Source organism: Myxocyprinus asiaticus, chromosome 15 (genome assembly GCF_019703515.2).
Source record: "Myxocyprinus asiaticus isolate MX2 ecotype Aquarium Trade chromosome 15, UBuf_Myxa_2, whole genome shotgun sequence".
NCBI lineage: Eukaryota > Metazoa > Chordata > Actinopteri > Cypriniformes > Catostomidae > Myxocyprinus > Myxocyprinus asiaticus.
Genome location: NC_059358.1, coordinates 22,178,951 through 22,193,173, shown reverse-complemented (window position 1 = coordinate 22,193,173; position 14,223 = coordinate 22,178,951). Strand labels below are relative to the sequence as shown.

Sequence of the window (14,223 nt, the reverse complement as noted above, 5' to 3'; positions counted from 1 at the left end):
TGTCACGGACACTACGCGAGCTGTACGAGTTGTTGAGTATTAAATCGATTCGCACCAGCGTGTACCATCCTCAAACGGATGGCCTGGTGGAACGATTTAATAAAACCCTCAAAAACATGATTCGTAAGTTTGTGCATGACGATGCTAGAAATTGGGATAAATGGCTCGACCCCCTGTTTTTGCAGTACGAGAGGTCCCGCAAGCCTCCACTGGCTTCTCTCCATTCGAGCTGCTGTATGGGCGACGCCCACGCGGCGTGCTTGATGTATTGCGAGAGGCCTGGGAGGAGGGAACTTCAAACAGTAAAAATGAAATTCAGTACGTTCTTGATCTTAGAGCAAAACTCCACACTTTGGGGCAACTAACACAGGAGAATTTGCTCCAAGCTCAAGAACGACAGTGCCGACTGTATGACAGGGGAACTCAGCTAAGGGAATTTGCACCGGGAGATAAAGTGCTTGTATTGCTTCCCACATCGAGCTCTAAATTACTCGCCAAGTGGCAAGGACGCTTTGAGGTCACACGACGAGTGGGAGATCTCGATTATGAGGTTAAACGAACCGATAGAGGGGGCGCACATCAAATATACCACCTCAATCTCCTGAAATTGTGGAGAGAGGCGGTTCCTGTGATGTTGGCTACGGTAGTTCCCGAGAAGGCGGAGCTCGGACCGGAAGTGAGTTCAAAACATAAACAGTTCACCCCGGTCATTTGCAGAGACCACCTCTCACCGAGTCAACTCGCGGAGGTTTCTAGGTTGCAACAGGAGTTTGCGGATGTGTTCTTCCCTCTACCGGGACGTACAAACCTCATCCATCACCACATTGAGACCGAGCCGGGGGTCCTGGTATGTAGCCGCCCCTATCGATTACCCGAACACAAGAAGAAAATCGTTCGGGAACAATTGGACGCAATGCTCGATATGGGGGTAATAGAAGAATCCCACAGCGATTGGCCCAGCCCAGTTGTTCTAGTGCCTAAGAGCGACGGGTCTGTACGACTCTGTGTGGATTATAGGAAAGTCAACGCGGTGTCTAAATTTGATGCGTATCCAATGCCTCGCGTTGATGAGTTGCTCGATCAGCTGGGCACTGCTCGATTTTATTCGACATTGGATTTGATGAAGGGTTATTGGCAGATCCCCTTGACACCAATTTCCCGTGAAAAAACCGCCTTCTCCACACTATTTGGATTACGCCGATTTGTGACACTTCCATTCGGTTTGTTTGGAGCCCCGGCTACGTTTCAGCGTCTCATGGATCAAATCCTCAGACCGCATTCAGCTTACGCCGCTGCCTATTTAGATGACATCATCATTTACAGCAAGGATTGGCAGCGGCACATGCAACATCTGAGGGCGGTTCTGAGATCGCTGTGCCGAGCGGGACTCACAGCGAACCCGAAGAAGTGCGCGATTGGACGGGTGAAGGTACGGTATTTGGGGTTCCACTTGGGCCATGGGCAGGTGCGTCCCCAAATTGACAAGACAGTGGCAATTGCGACCTGCCCGAGACCCAAGACCAAAAAGGGGGTGAGACAGTTCCTGTGGCTGGCTGGCTATTATAGAAGGTTCGTACCTAATTATTCGGACGTCACCAGCCCGCTGATTGATCTCACTAAAAAGGGAGCTCCAGACCCGGTCCAATGGACAGAGCAGTGTCAGCGGTCGTTCACGCAAGTTAAAACCGCACTTTGCGGGGGGCCGCTTTTACATTCACCTGACTTCTCTCTCCCTTTTGTTTTACAGACAGATGCTTCAGACAGAGGGCTGGGGGCCGTACTCTCGCAGGTGGTGGGGGGGGGGAGGAGCGCCCGGTGCTGTACATTAGCCGTAAGCTCTCGCTGAGGGAAACTATGTACAGCACCGTGGAAAAGGAGTGTCTCGCCATCAAATGGGCGGTCCTCACTCTCCGATACTACCTGTTGGGGTGGGCCTTCACTCTCTGTTCCGATCACGCCCCACTCCAGTGGCTCCACTGCATGAAAGATACCAATGCCCGGATCACCCGTTGGTATCTGGCTCTTCAGCCGTTTAAGTTCAAGGTGGTCCACAGACCGGGAGCGCAGATGGCTGTCGCCGATTTCCTTTCCAGGAATGGGGGGGGGTGGTAGTCGGGCCAGATGCTGCCCCGGCCTGAGTCGGGCAGTGGGGGTATGTGGCAGCGGGGGCATGGTCAAGCATCTCTCCGGAGAGAGAGAAAGTGGTAAGGGCACTTACATCTGAGTTAAATAATGTCTAACACCTGTCTCTAATTTCAATGAGCACGGGGAGAGCGGCATAAATAGAGCCACACAGCAGGTAGACGAGAGAGAGAGCCTGGGCACCCGAGAGCCAATTGTGAAGCCAAGAGTTTATTATTCCAAGAGTTTATTTTGTGAAGTAGTTTGTATATTTTTAGAGTTAGTCACTGAACAGTGTAAGAGCCCTGAACGAGTGCATTTGCTGCAGTAAGGAAAATAAAACGCTTACCTGAACCAGGAAATCTGCTTCTCGCCTCCTCCTTCCACTGAGAAGTGTTACACAGTCATTAAAACTTCACTGAAATATGGCGTGCCTTATGACCGGAAGCATGATTTAGAGTTAAAAAGTACTTGAATATTTAGCTTTTTTTGCACCGTGTCATTTTAGAAGACATTAACAGCTGGTGTCGTATAGATGACGTTTATGCTGACTGTGATTTTTGGAGCTTCAAAAGAGAAATCTCCATTCACTTGCATTTTAAGGGCCTACTGAGCTATAATAATGAGTTATTTTTCTGTTTTTCTTCAAATGTGTTCTGGTGGAGAAAGTCATACACACCTGAGATATCATGAGGGTGAGTATATAATGAGAGAATTTTCATTTTTGTGTGAACTATCCCTAACTCATCTCGAGTCAGTTCAGCAATATCTTAGGTTTATAAAATCAGACTGATTCAAACAAGAGTTCAACAGAACAGAACATTCAAACAGAACAGTTCTGTGATGGCCAAAGTCCAGTTCTGCGTGTTTATGAAACTGTGCTCTACAAACAAGAGATTGTCTACAGAGTCATTGTGCATCCTCCCAACATTCTTTATGACAGTTATCCTTGACTTCCTAAATCATGTTGTGTGTGGATACCGTAATGGGGCCATTGTGGTGGCGTTGTCAGGACCCTTCTGAAACCCACAGGTGTAAGCTTTATGTGAACTGGTTCGATTCCAGTGTGCATGTGTACCCTCACCCAGAAAATTATTATGTCTGGGATCATGTGTGTGTGTAATTTACCACATGAAGCCGGGCTGGCTGATGCATGTGGACAAAGACAGAGTGAGTGTATGTAAAATGGCTCCACCCTGTCTCCTGAGACTCCTAGAGACTCCATTGAGTTTACATGAGGCCAAAAGTATATTAACTGATTTTATGGCCAGTATGGGCTAGGCTATAGGGCATAATCAATCTAACGATAATGCCAGCAAACTTGTGATTATACAATTACACCTATATTGGTAACCCACTACATTTGCTAGCAATTTAGTATGTACTACAGCAAACCTTTATGTATTTCTTTAAAACAGTATATAGGCATATTAACAATTGTAAATATAAACTAACCAGTGTATTTAGCAGCAGTACAATGAAGCTTTCAGCAAACCAATACAAAATTCACACATGAAAGAAGACATCAATATGTATACTTGAAAACCAGTGGCCAGAGACAGAAACCAATGTACTGTATGTTATTGAAAATGAATATACAGGATATCCTTGAAAGCCAAAATGTAAGCTTAGAAACCAACATACAGTATGAGTAATCATACTAATATATTCTAAATCAATACCATTACATATTTACACAATATGTGTTTTATTTTCTGAACTGCACCCCATATATTTGTATCTGATTGTTGCCTACTCTGCTTAGATTTTGTTTTCTTTGTTTGAAGATTTATTCATGTGCCTTTTTTTTATTGATCTTCGTAATTCTTTGAAGAACAAACAACATTTTAATAATCATGTAGAAACCCAGATAAAGATACAATGAGGACTCACAAACCTTTTATGTTTTAAAAGTGCCTTTATTTGGATTTACAATCAGGGTGTTTGTCATTGTTGTTTAATATCTACAATGAGATGCTCTAGTGAGAATTATCTGATTACTACTGAACGCAATATGTAACTTTCGTTCAAACCTGTACTTTGACTGCACACCAGAGGTCGTTGTTGGATAGCTGGTTTTATAGTGCTTTTCAGCCGTGACGTCAATTTGTAGGCGAACCCGGAAGTCTAATTCGACATGGGCTCCCTCTGGATTTTCCTATGGGGTTTTATAATGGAAGATTTAGATTCGAGTAAAATAAGCTCTGTGGTAAACATTACTTGACGATACGTGGAAGTTTTGTTCTACAACATATATTACACACTTTCATACCTCAAACGTGAATTTGGAAGCCACCATGTGATTAAAAAAAAAAAAAAGTATTCAATTCAATACGGGTTCCAAATTGACCTTTGAGGTATGAAAGTGTGTAATATATGTTGTAGAACAAAACGTCCACGTATCGTCTAGTAATGTTTACCACAGGCCTTATTTTACTCATAAATGTAAAACTCCCATTATAAAACCCCATAGAAAAATCCAGAGGGAACCCATGGCGAATTATCTTCCGGGTTTGTGGATTACAAACTGAACAGCTCTATTGTTGTGTCTAATAAGCGATTGCAATGCCACCTACTTATTTACATTTTGACCAAAACAAATCCTTATATTATCTGATCTGATATTATGGGTTTTAAGTTTATGTTGCAAAAATGCAATGTTCTGCTGTCTTAAAGGAAAAGTTCACCCAAAAATGAAAATGCTCTCATTATTAACTTACCCTGATGCCATCCCATATGTGTATGACTGTCTTTATTCAGCAGAATGCAAATTAAGATTTATGAAAAATTTTGAAGATCTGTATGTCCTTATAATGCAAGTAAACAGGTGTCATCAGGCTTCTGGCTGTTTGATGGTCCAAAAGCATAAAAGTAATCCACAAGACTCCAGTTAATCAATTAATGTCTTCTGAAGCAAATCGATAGGTTGGTGTAAGAAACAAATTGATAATTAAAACTTTTAACTTTAAAAATCGCTTCCTGCCAGCAGTCGACACTTTAGTGTCGTAAGCGCTATGGCGCGTTCACGTGAGAAGTCAGATGTGCATGCTTTGTATACAACAGAGGAGCGAATGTCATGCGAGAGTTAGTTAATTTAAATGAACAGAAGTACAGCGCTGGTTAGAAGCAATGATTTAAAGTTAAAAACAATTTATTTATCGATTTGTTTCTTATACCAGTCTATCGGATTGCTAAAGAAGACATTAATTGATCGACTGGAGTTGTGTGGATTACATTTATGCTGCCTAAATGTGACTTTTGGACCGTCAAAAAGCCAGCAGCCTAATGGCACCCATTTACTTACATTATAAGTACCTATAGAGCTTCAACATTTTTCTAAAAATCTTAATTTGTGTTCTGCTGAAGAATGACAGTCATACACATCTGGGATGGCATCAGGGTAAGTGAATAATGAGTCATTTCATTTTTGGTTGAACTATTCTTTTAAATCAAATTTGTACACTGTTGCACAAAAATGTCTATTTTCTAACATATAGTGTAGTTTTGAATCTTATGGTCTTGTTTGATTTGATCAAGTAACCAAATATATATGTGATGATGCTGTATGTGTTTAGCCTTTGTTTTCACAGCACCCATTTAAGGAAATAATACAAGTTAATTGCATTCAGGGTACTAATTTATTCAACCTTTAGTGATTACAAAACATAAGTTTTTATCTGGTACATAGATTTACACATCCACACCCATGTGTATTTTGGCACAATGTCTGGACTTTTTGGCATTTTCTTTAATAACATTAATAGAAAAAAATGTAATTACACTGCAGGATTTCATCTAATTAGTGACATACCCTCTATGGATAATGGCTGATAAGTATTTTTTTTTTTACTGTTATAGGGCTATCAGCCAGTTCCATTTTTTCCTTCTCTCATTCCGTTTTTCCTCAGGAAAAAAAAAAAAAAAAAAGAGAAAAAAAATGATGAACTATAACCATATCACTTTTAAACAGCTAGGGCTTAACTTTTAAATTCTTACAGCCTGCCCAGTTCTGAGATATAATTGGTTGAGTAGCCATCTGACAAACAAACAGTTTTCTTTCAAGTGTGCATGCTTGTGCAATGTGCATTCTCTTGGTTTGGACTTGGTTTTAGCTCAATGTCTCCAGCTGGAAACAGCAATGCCAACACCCATATATGGCCACATGGCTTATAAAGATGATGTCATCACCATAGTCCTTAGCAGAGAATCCCCTCTGCCCTTGTACACAAATGCGAGAGAATGAAAGTTAAGTGAGGAGGAAAGAGAAAGAAAAAGATACCCCCTTTTTGAAATGCTGAAAAAGGAGGCATTTGAAGTATATTTGTATAATGTTTAGAAATAAACATCAAGTGTATGCATTGCAGTGGATGAAAAATTAGATTGCAGACCAAATAGAAAGAAAGAGAAAGGGGTGGAGAAAGGAGAAGTATTGTAACAGCTGCCAGGAACTGTGACAGTGCATACAAGCAAAAACACAACTAAGAGGACTCTTCTTACCATGGGAAAGTCAGGTAAGTGCGCAGTTCTTGTCTTTGCATCTGTGATATTATGGAATTAATATCTTCAGTCTCTTTCACTGCCATCCTCTGCTGCTGAATGATGTTTTGTTAGCACAGGTTGTGTATATGCCAACTATATCATGCTGTATGTGTGCTTGTTGTTGTGTGTGCCAGGGATTGTTAGTCACTCAGTCTTTTCTTTGTTTAAAAGAATGGCATCATGCTGTTGGATTTATGCCTCAGTAATAGTCACAAGCATATTTGTTTGGTAATATTCAGAGCTAACATTGCTTTCAATCATTTCGTACATCTGAATGTTCAAGCCCTGTATAGCTTCACTCAAAATAGACTAACATGCTTAAAAAATTTTACTTCAGTAAACTTATACGAAGCAACTTTACTTGAGCTAATAAAAGATGGCTGTGCCAATGCAATCCAGAAAGGCTGCAGACATACCTGTACATAGATTTGGCTTGGTGATCTTGCTGAAAGGAATAGTTCACCCAGAATTGAAAACTGTCTCATCATTTACTCACCCTCATGCCATTCCAGATGTGTATGACTTTCTTTGTTCTGTAGAACACAAATTAAGAATTTTAGAAGAGAATATCAGCTCTGTTGGTCCTCACAATGCATGTGAATGGGTATCAAAATTTTGAAGCTCCAAAAGCACATAAAGGCAGCATAAAAGTAATCTGGATGACTCCAGTGGTTAAATCCATACCGTAAAGGAATATTCCGGGTTCAATACAAGTTAAGCTCATTAGACAGCATCTGTGGCATAATATTGATTACTAAAATAATAATAATAAAAATAATCATTTTTGCACTTGCCTCACCTTTTCTTTAAAAAAAAGCAAACATCTGGATTACAGTGAGGCACTTACAAATGGATTTGAATGGGGCCAATCCATAAACGTTAAAATACTCAATGTTTCAAAAGTAGCCACAAGACATAAACAATATGCATGTAAACATGATTTTAGTCTGCTAAAATCACTTACTAACCTTTTCTGTTTAAAGTTATAGCCAATTTTACAACTTTACGATGTAATGTCAACAAACCCTGAAACCCTAAAATGACTGTAAAAATGACAATTTAAACAACTTTACAGCTTAAATAATACATTAATTTTAACAGAAGAATGAATGTAAAATTATAAGTTTCACATTTCTGCCTTTAAACCCTTCAAAAATTGACCACATGCCTCACTGTGGGAGAGACAAGTCGAAATTAATTTTTGTGGTAATCAACATAATGCCACAAATGTTGTCAGCTGAACTTAACTTTTATTGAACCCGGAATATTCCTTTAAGAAGCGTAAAGTGTTTGAGAAACATGTTGATCTGTTTCTCACCCACACCTATCATATTGCTTCTGAAGACATTGATTTAACTACTAGAGTCTTATGGATTTTTCCTTATGCTGCCTTTATGTGCATTTTAGAGCTTCAAAATGTTGGTACCCATTCACTTACATTGTGAGGACCTACAGAGCTGAAATTTTCTTCTAAAATGTTCATTTGTGTTCAGCAGAAAAAGTCATACAGATCTGGGATGATATGAAGGTGAGAAAAAGGTGAGACTTTTCATTTTTGGGTGAACTATCACTTTAAAATATGTATATAGAGGATACCGACAGTAAAGTGAAAGTTCACCCAAAAATGAACATTCTGTTATCATACCTTCAAGACTTTCTTTTTTCGCCGTAAAACAAAAAAGGAGATGTTAAGCATTGTTCGCTTTCATTGTATGGAAAAAAGATGCAATGAAAGAGAATGATGACTGAGGTGAACATTCCGCTTAACATCTCCCTTTGTGTTCCACTGAAGAAAGTCATATGGGTTTGGAACAACATAAGGGTGAGTAAATTATGAATTTCATTTCTTTGGTGCATTACCCCTTTAAACACAAAGTGTGGCTCTTTAGTTTACTCAACCCAACCCCCCTTCTGCCCCACAGTTAAACTTGTTTACTCTCAACCCATCCCCCCTCCCGCCCCACAGTCAAACTGGTACTAGCATAAAAATGAATATAATTTTCACTCACATTCTTAGAAAGGATGTCAAAGCTGTACATCTGTTGTGTTTGTTTTATTTTCACTAAGAGAAATTATACTGCTTTCTGATCATTGCAGCCTCCAGGCTTTTTTGTGAGGAGGTGCTGAAGACTCATAATGAGTACAGGAGAAAGCATCAAGCCCCATCTTTAAAACTCAGCAATAAACTGAGTCGTGAGGCAGCCCGGTGAGACCTCTTAAGAGACCTTTCCCATCTATGTTTGTTCTGCTCTTTGCTATTTAAAGGGATAGTTCACAGAAAAATTTAAATTCTGTTGTTCCAAACAGGAATGATTTTCTTTCTCCTGTGGAGCACAAAAGTCATCCAGGTTCGGAACAACATGAGGGTGACTAAATTATGATAGAATTTTCACCTTGGGGTGAACTATCCCTTTAAATCCACCTTGTTTCATTTCCATGGGCTTCTTTGTCATGTTACTCCTGTTAAATGCTATTCAATTAAGCTTTCACCCAAGATTTATCCGGTTATGTTTCAGCTTACTTAAAAAGTTTTTTTTTGTGTTCACATGCATGTGTTTTGTAGATATGCAGAGAGTCTTGCTAGCACACGGATTCTGAAGCACAGCGCTGAGTCTAGCAGAGGAAATTGTGGAGAAAATTTAGCTTGGGCATCTTATGATCAAACAGGTATGAACACCCATGTCTTCTGTGTCCACTTCATGTTTCCCGGCACCTCTCATAGAGAATAGCACAGTGTGTCTTAGGTCAAGCTTTATTTCTGCCTGCAAACATTTGATAACCATTGATCATCCTGTAGACAGGAGCTGTACTTGAATTTATGACAAAAAGAGACTTGCCTTGTTTATTCAGGTTCAATGGATGGAAGGCTTGTGTGGGCTGCCAGTTTTAGGGGTTTGAGTGAGATATTTCACACCAGGTTTTTATATTCAGGCCAAAATATACCTTCTTTCAAAGGGTGCTCAGCAAAGGTGTTGAAAAGTAATTGGTAGGCTTTTCTCTTCTCAACAGCTGGGACTCATTATGCATTGACTAACTCTATGTTCGGCCTAACGTTGATTACTAAGTGGAATGGAATGTCTGCCCACTCCAGGGTGATTTGTACAGTGTCAATAAATGTATAGTGGTCTGGGTCATATAAAGTTAAAGGATTAATCCGGGTTCAATACAAGTTAAGCTCAATCGACAGCATTTGTGGCATAATGTTGATTGCCACAAACATTAATTTCGACTCGTCCCTCCTTTTCTTAAAAAAAAAAAAAAAAAAAAAAAAAGCAAAAGTCTGGGTTGCAGTGAAACACACAATGAAGTGAATGGGGCCAATCTGTAAATGTTAAAATTTTCAAAAGTTTTCCAAAGTTTAAGCAAAAGACGTAAACAATTTTTGTGTTAACATGATTTTAGTGTGATAAAATCGCTTACTAACCTTTTTTGTGTAAAGTTATATCCAATTGCAATGACAACATTGTCAACAAACACTAAAACGACTACAAAAACGGCAATTTAAAATACTTTAAGCTTTTATACAATTATAAGCTTCACATTTTTGCCTTGCTTCCCATTCATTTTCATTGTAAGTGTCTCACTGTAACCTTGATTTTTGCTTTTTTCAAAGAAAAGGAGGGACGTGTCAAAATAGTTTTTTGTGGTAATTTGAGCTTAACTTGTCTTGAACCCGGAATATTCTTTTAAGCTTAATAGAAAAGTTAAGGAATTTCTGATCTCTCATTTAATTTACTCTGAAACATAGAAGTTCCACAGCCAGCTCACAAAAAATGTGATAAGGAAAGTTTGAAGATGAATCTTCAACTTTATAATTACTACACTTCCTGCCACTTTTACTTTAAAATATCTGTATATGTTTGTGTGCATGTGCCAACAGGTAAAGACGTGTCCGATCGCTGGTATAATGAAGTGAACCAGTACAACTTTAACCAGCCAGGATTCTCCTCTGTCACGGGTAAGAATATTTACAGTAGACATGACAATAAATACATACAGAAGATTACAGTATAAAAGAAGGTGATCATTATTTCCTCACTTATTTCTACTTTCATGTCTTTGATTTTGAAGACTCTATTTTGCCTCAGAGAGTGGATAAAGAAAGTGATATTTTATAATATTTCCATTTTAATTTTTTCTTATCTGGAAGTATTTAAAGGGATAGTTCACCCAAAAATGAAAATTCTCTCATAATTTACTCACCCTCAGGCCATCCCAGAAGTGTGTGACTTTCTTCTGCAGAACACAAACAAAGATTTTTAGAAAAATATCTCAGCTCTGTAGGTCCATTCATTGCAAGTGAAAAAAGTAAAAGTAATCTGTAAGACTTCATTGGTTAAATCCATATCTTCAGAAGCGATATGATAGGTTTGGGTGAGAAACAGATCAATACTGAAGTCCTTTTTTACTATAAATCTCCACTTTCTCTTTCACTTCCACATTCTTTTTTCTTTTCTTTTTCTTTTTTTTTTTTTTTTTGTCGATTCACATTCTTCATCAGTGTTGGGTAAGTTACTCCAAAAAAGTAATTAATGACTAATTGCATCTTCTACATTTTAATTAGATTACTGTACTAATTACTTATTTAAATTACTCATTACTTTTCTAAGACCCATATCAACTTTGACCAGATGGACAATAGAAGGACAGACATCAAATTATTATTTTAATTCTTTCAAATAAATTCTATAACATCAAATAAATTTTTCTTGAACTGTTCTTAAATGGTTAATGAAATAAAAAATAAAAAAAATAAAAAAAACTCAAAATCGATCACTCTATAATTTCTTCTCCAAGCAAGTACATTTGTTGCAAAAGGCTGCATGTCATGTAAGCATCGTAGGCAACATTCGTAACAGTACTGTAACAGTAAACAGTTTTAACAAGGCACAGCGGCCCCTCAGCAAACTAGAGCAGAAGGGAAAAATATTGGCTTAATGTTTATCATGCGCTGAAACTTTATTTGGACTTAAACTTTCACATCTGGAATCATGTAAAGGTGCAACAGTCACTTGACTCTTTGATGCCTGAACTTCCTCAGAACATCGAATCTTAGTGAAGCCTGCGCTAAAAACTCGCTAGACGCACTGCAATAAATGAAACAGAACGCAGGTGTCTCGAGGTGCATTTTTAACAGCAAGATGCGCTGCAGCAGTCAAAGACGTCTGTCTAGAGCGTGATTACATCAGAAAATTTGAAACACAGTGCAGACGTGGGCAAAAACACGTTCGGTTTGAACAGCCCCTGCGATCTCTCAAAAGTATATATTTATGTTGCCGTGTCAAGTGCTTCGGATCTGCATTTGTCATAAACTCGTAGTAATGGGGATATTTCCATTTAGTAAAACAGCCACTAATATCTTCCAACCTCTTTTCACTTGAGCGATTTCTCAACATACTGGCGCGAGCTCAAGCGTGCAGGCATATTGCCAATGCATTTAATTCAATATTGTTTTAAATATAATTGTTGAAAGTCTATACAGAAACGCAAGTACATCATAAGTAACTAATGAAATTACTAAAAAATGAAGAGTAATCCCTTACATTTTTCATGGAAAAAGACATTTTATTACAGTAATGCATTACTTTGTAACCTGTTACACCCAACACAGTTCGTCGTGCATATCGCCACCTACTGGTCAGGGCTGGAGATTTATGGGGGGGGGGGGGAGGACTTAAATATTGATCTGTTTCTCACCCACACCTATCATATCACTTCTGAAGACATTGATTTTACCACTGGGATCATATGGATTAATTTTATGCTGGCTTTATGTGACTTTTGGAGATTCAAAGTTCTGGTCACCATTCACTTTCATTGTATGGACCTACAGAGCTGATACTTCTTAAAATCTTTGTGTTCTGTAGAAGAAAGAAAGTCATACACATCTGGGATAACATGTGGGTGACTAAATAATGAGAGAATTTTACTTTTTGGGTGAACTATCCCTTTAAGTTCTGAGAAATGACTCATTTTATCAGAATGAGGCATCCTAAGCCCTCCCAGTCACAAGAAGTTCCCTATAAATTCAGCTGTGAGAAGTCTCTTTCACCACTTATAACTGTATAACATTCCCTCAGCTTTTATTTCACATCACCTTGCTGGTGATTCGGACTGCAGGAAAGTAGTATTACCATGCACCACCACAAGAGGGCAGAACACATTTGAAAGATGATACAGTAAGAGTAACAAATAAAATAAATAAATAAATACAATTCTTCTGAAGCGAAGAAGGCTCTTTATACTTCATCTAAACCTGTAAGATGAGGTGGGGAAACCTCCTCAGGAAAACAGGAATCTCTAACTCCACTCAAATATTTCCAAACAGACTTGCAGGTTATACATGTTTATATTTAACTCCGTACTAACATAAACATCATACAAGTCAAACACACAAACACTTCATAAAAGTCACACAGACATCCTAATCCTTGCAAAAATATGAATTTATGTAAGAATTGTCTTTTATGTTCTAGGTCATTTCACTGCAATGGTGTGGAAAAGCTCAAAGAAAATTGGTGTGGGTAAGGCTGTGGCCTCAGATGGTTCTACCTTTGTAGTGGCACGTTATTTCCCTGCTGGCAACATCACCAATCAGGGCCACTTCCAGGCCAATGTCCTTCACCCAAAAAGCTGATCCAAATGCACAAGGAGAACAAGGGTATAGAGGGAAATAGAAAGCAGTGAGAAGAGCTGAATTTGGAGAGAGCTTTACCTGGAGGACAAAACACTATCCAACATGGTGACTGCACAGTGCAGGCTTTGGTTGGCTTGAATACACAGGGCTTACTTGAATAAAGTAACTTAATATTATTCAAGGCAATTATTAACTTCAATTCAATGGGAGCTAATGTTAAACCTAATGCTGCAAGTTAAACGGTTAACTATTCAATGAAAGCACATTTTCTTCTTTTAAGACCCAAGGTGAAACCAGTCCAGGATTAAAACTAGTAAAATTGGTTAACTTTAAATTGGTGCCAGGTTTCAATGGGGAAAAAAGGGGCATCACAATAGAAGTATTTAAAATAATTCTATGAATGACATGGTAACATGTCAAACTACATACAGTACCTCTAGCCTACTTAATCTATTGTCAGTGTTTCTTTAGGAGCCATGTTTAATCAGATTTGTAAAAGAATACTGAATTTTAGTAATGTTCATGACTTCATGCCATAGCCTGATAATTTTTTAAGCGCCAAGTATGAGTTTTTGATAATCATTGTATTGATGTATTAATGTTATGAATTAAAATCCCAAGTGTTCAAATGGTCTAGCACATGTCATGTTTTCATTTAAAGTGGTTAAAATGTTAGCTTTAATTTGTACATGCTGAATCCACTCACAGTCTAGTTACAACTGAGTGAACCATAATTTGTTTGCATAAATCTGACACCTACACAAAAGTACAGGCAGGTTCTCTATGTAAACCCGTTTCTAAAATCAATTTCAGTTTAATTATAGCGCCATCTGCTGGGTACATACTTCTCTTGTGTCTGCAAGATAAAATATACTGGATGTATCACAAAACGATCAGGAAAACTTAAAGTCAGATTCAAACCAGCA

At 38.5% G+C, this 14,223-nt stretch overlaps 1 protein-coding gene across 5 annotated transcripts in view; it reads left to right on the top strand.

Moving 5' to 3' along the window:
- LOC127453010 (Golgi-associated plant pathogenesis-related protein 1-like) overlaps positions 1-14,183 on the top strand; it is a 40,933-nt gene extending 26,750 nt beyond the window's left edge. Inside the window, exons 1-6 of one of the 5 annotated variants that reach the window (XM_051718991.1) lie at positions 2,253-2,816; positions 6,486-6,632; positions 8,758-8,866; positions 9,224-9,327; positions 10,541-10,618; positions 13,137-14,183. In XM_051718991.1, the coding sequence (XP_051574951.1) occupies positions 6,620-6,632; positions 8,758-8,866; positions 9,224-9,327; positions 10,541-10,618; positions 13,137-13,297 (465 nt within the window). In that variant the 5' untranslated portion in view covers positions 2,253-2,816; positions 6,486-6,619 and the 3' untranslated portion in view covers positions 13,298-14,183. Of the gene's footprint in view, positions 1-1,747; positions 2,205-2,252; positions 2,817-5,546; positions 6,633-8,582; positions 8,635-8,757; positions 8,867-9,223; positions 9,328-10,540; positions 10,619-13,136 lie in introns of those variants that run through there. The other 4 variants (XR_007899349.1, XR_007899350.1, XM_051718990.1 and 1 more) reach the window with 4 other exon arrangements.
- Positions 14,184-14,223: the final 40 nt, after the last annotated feature.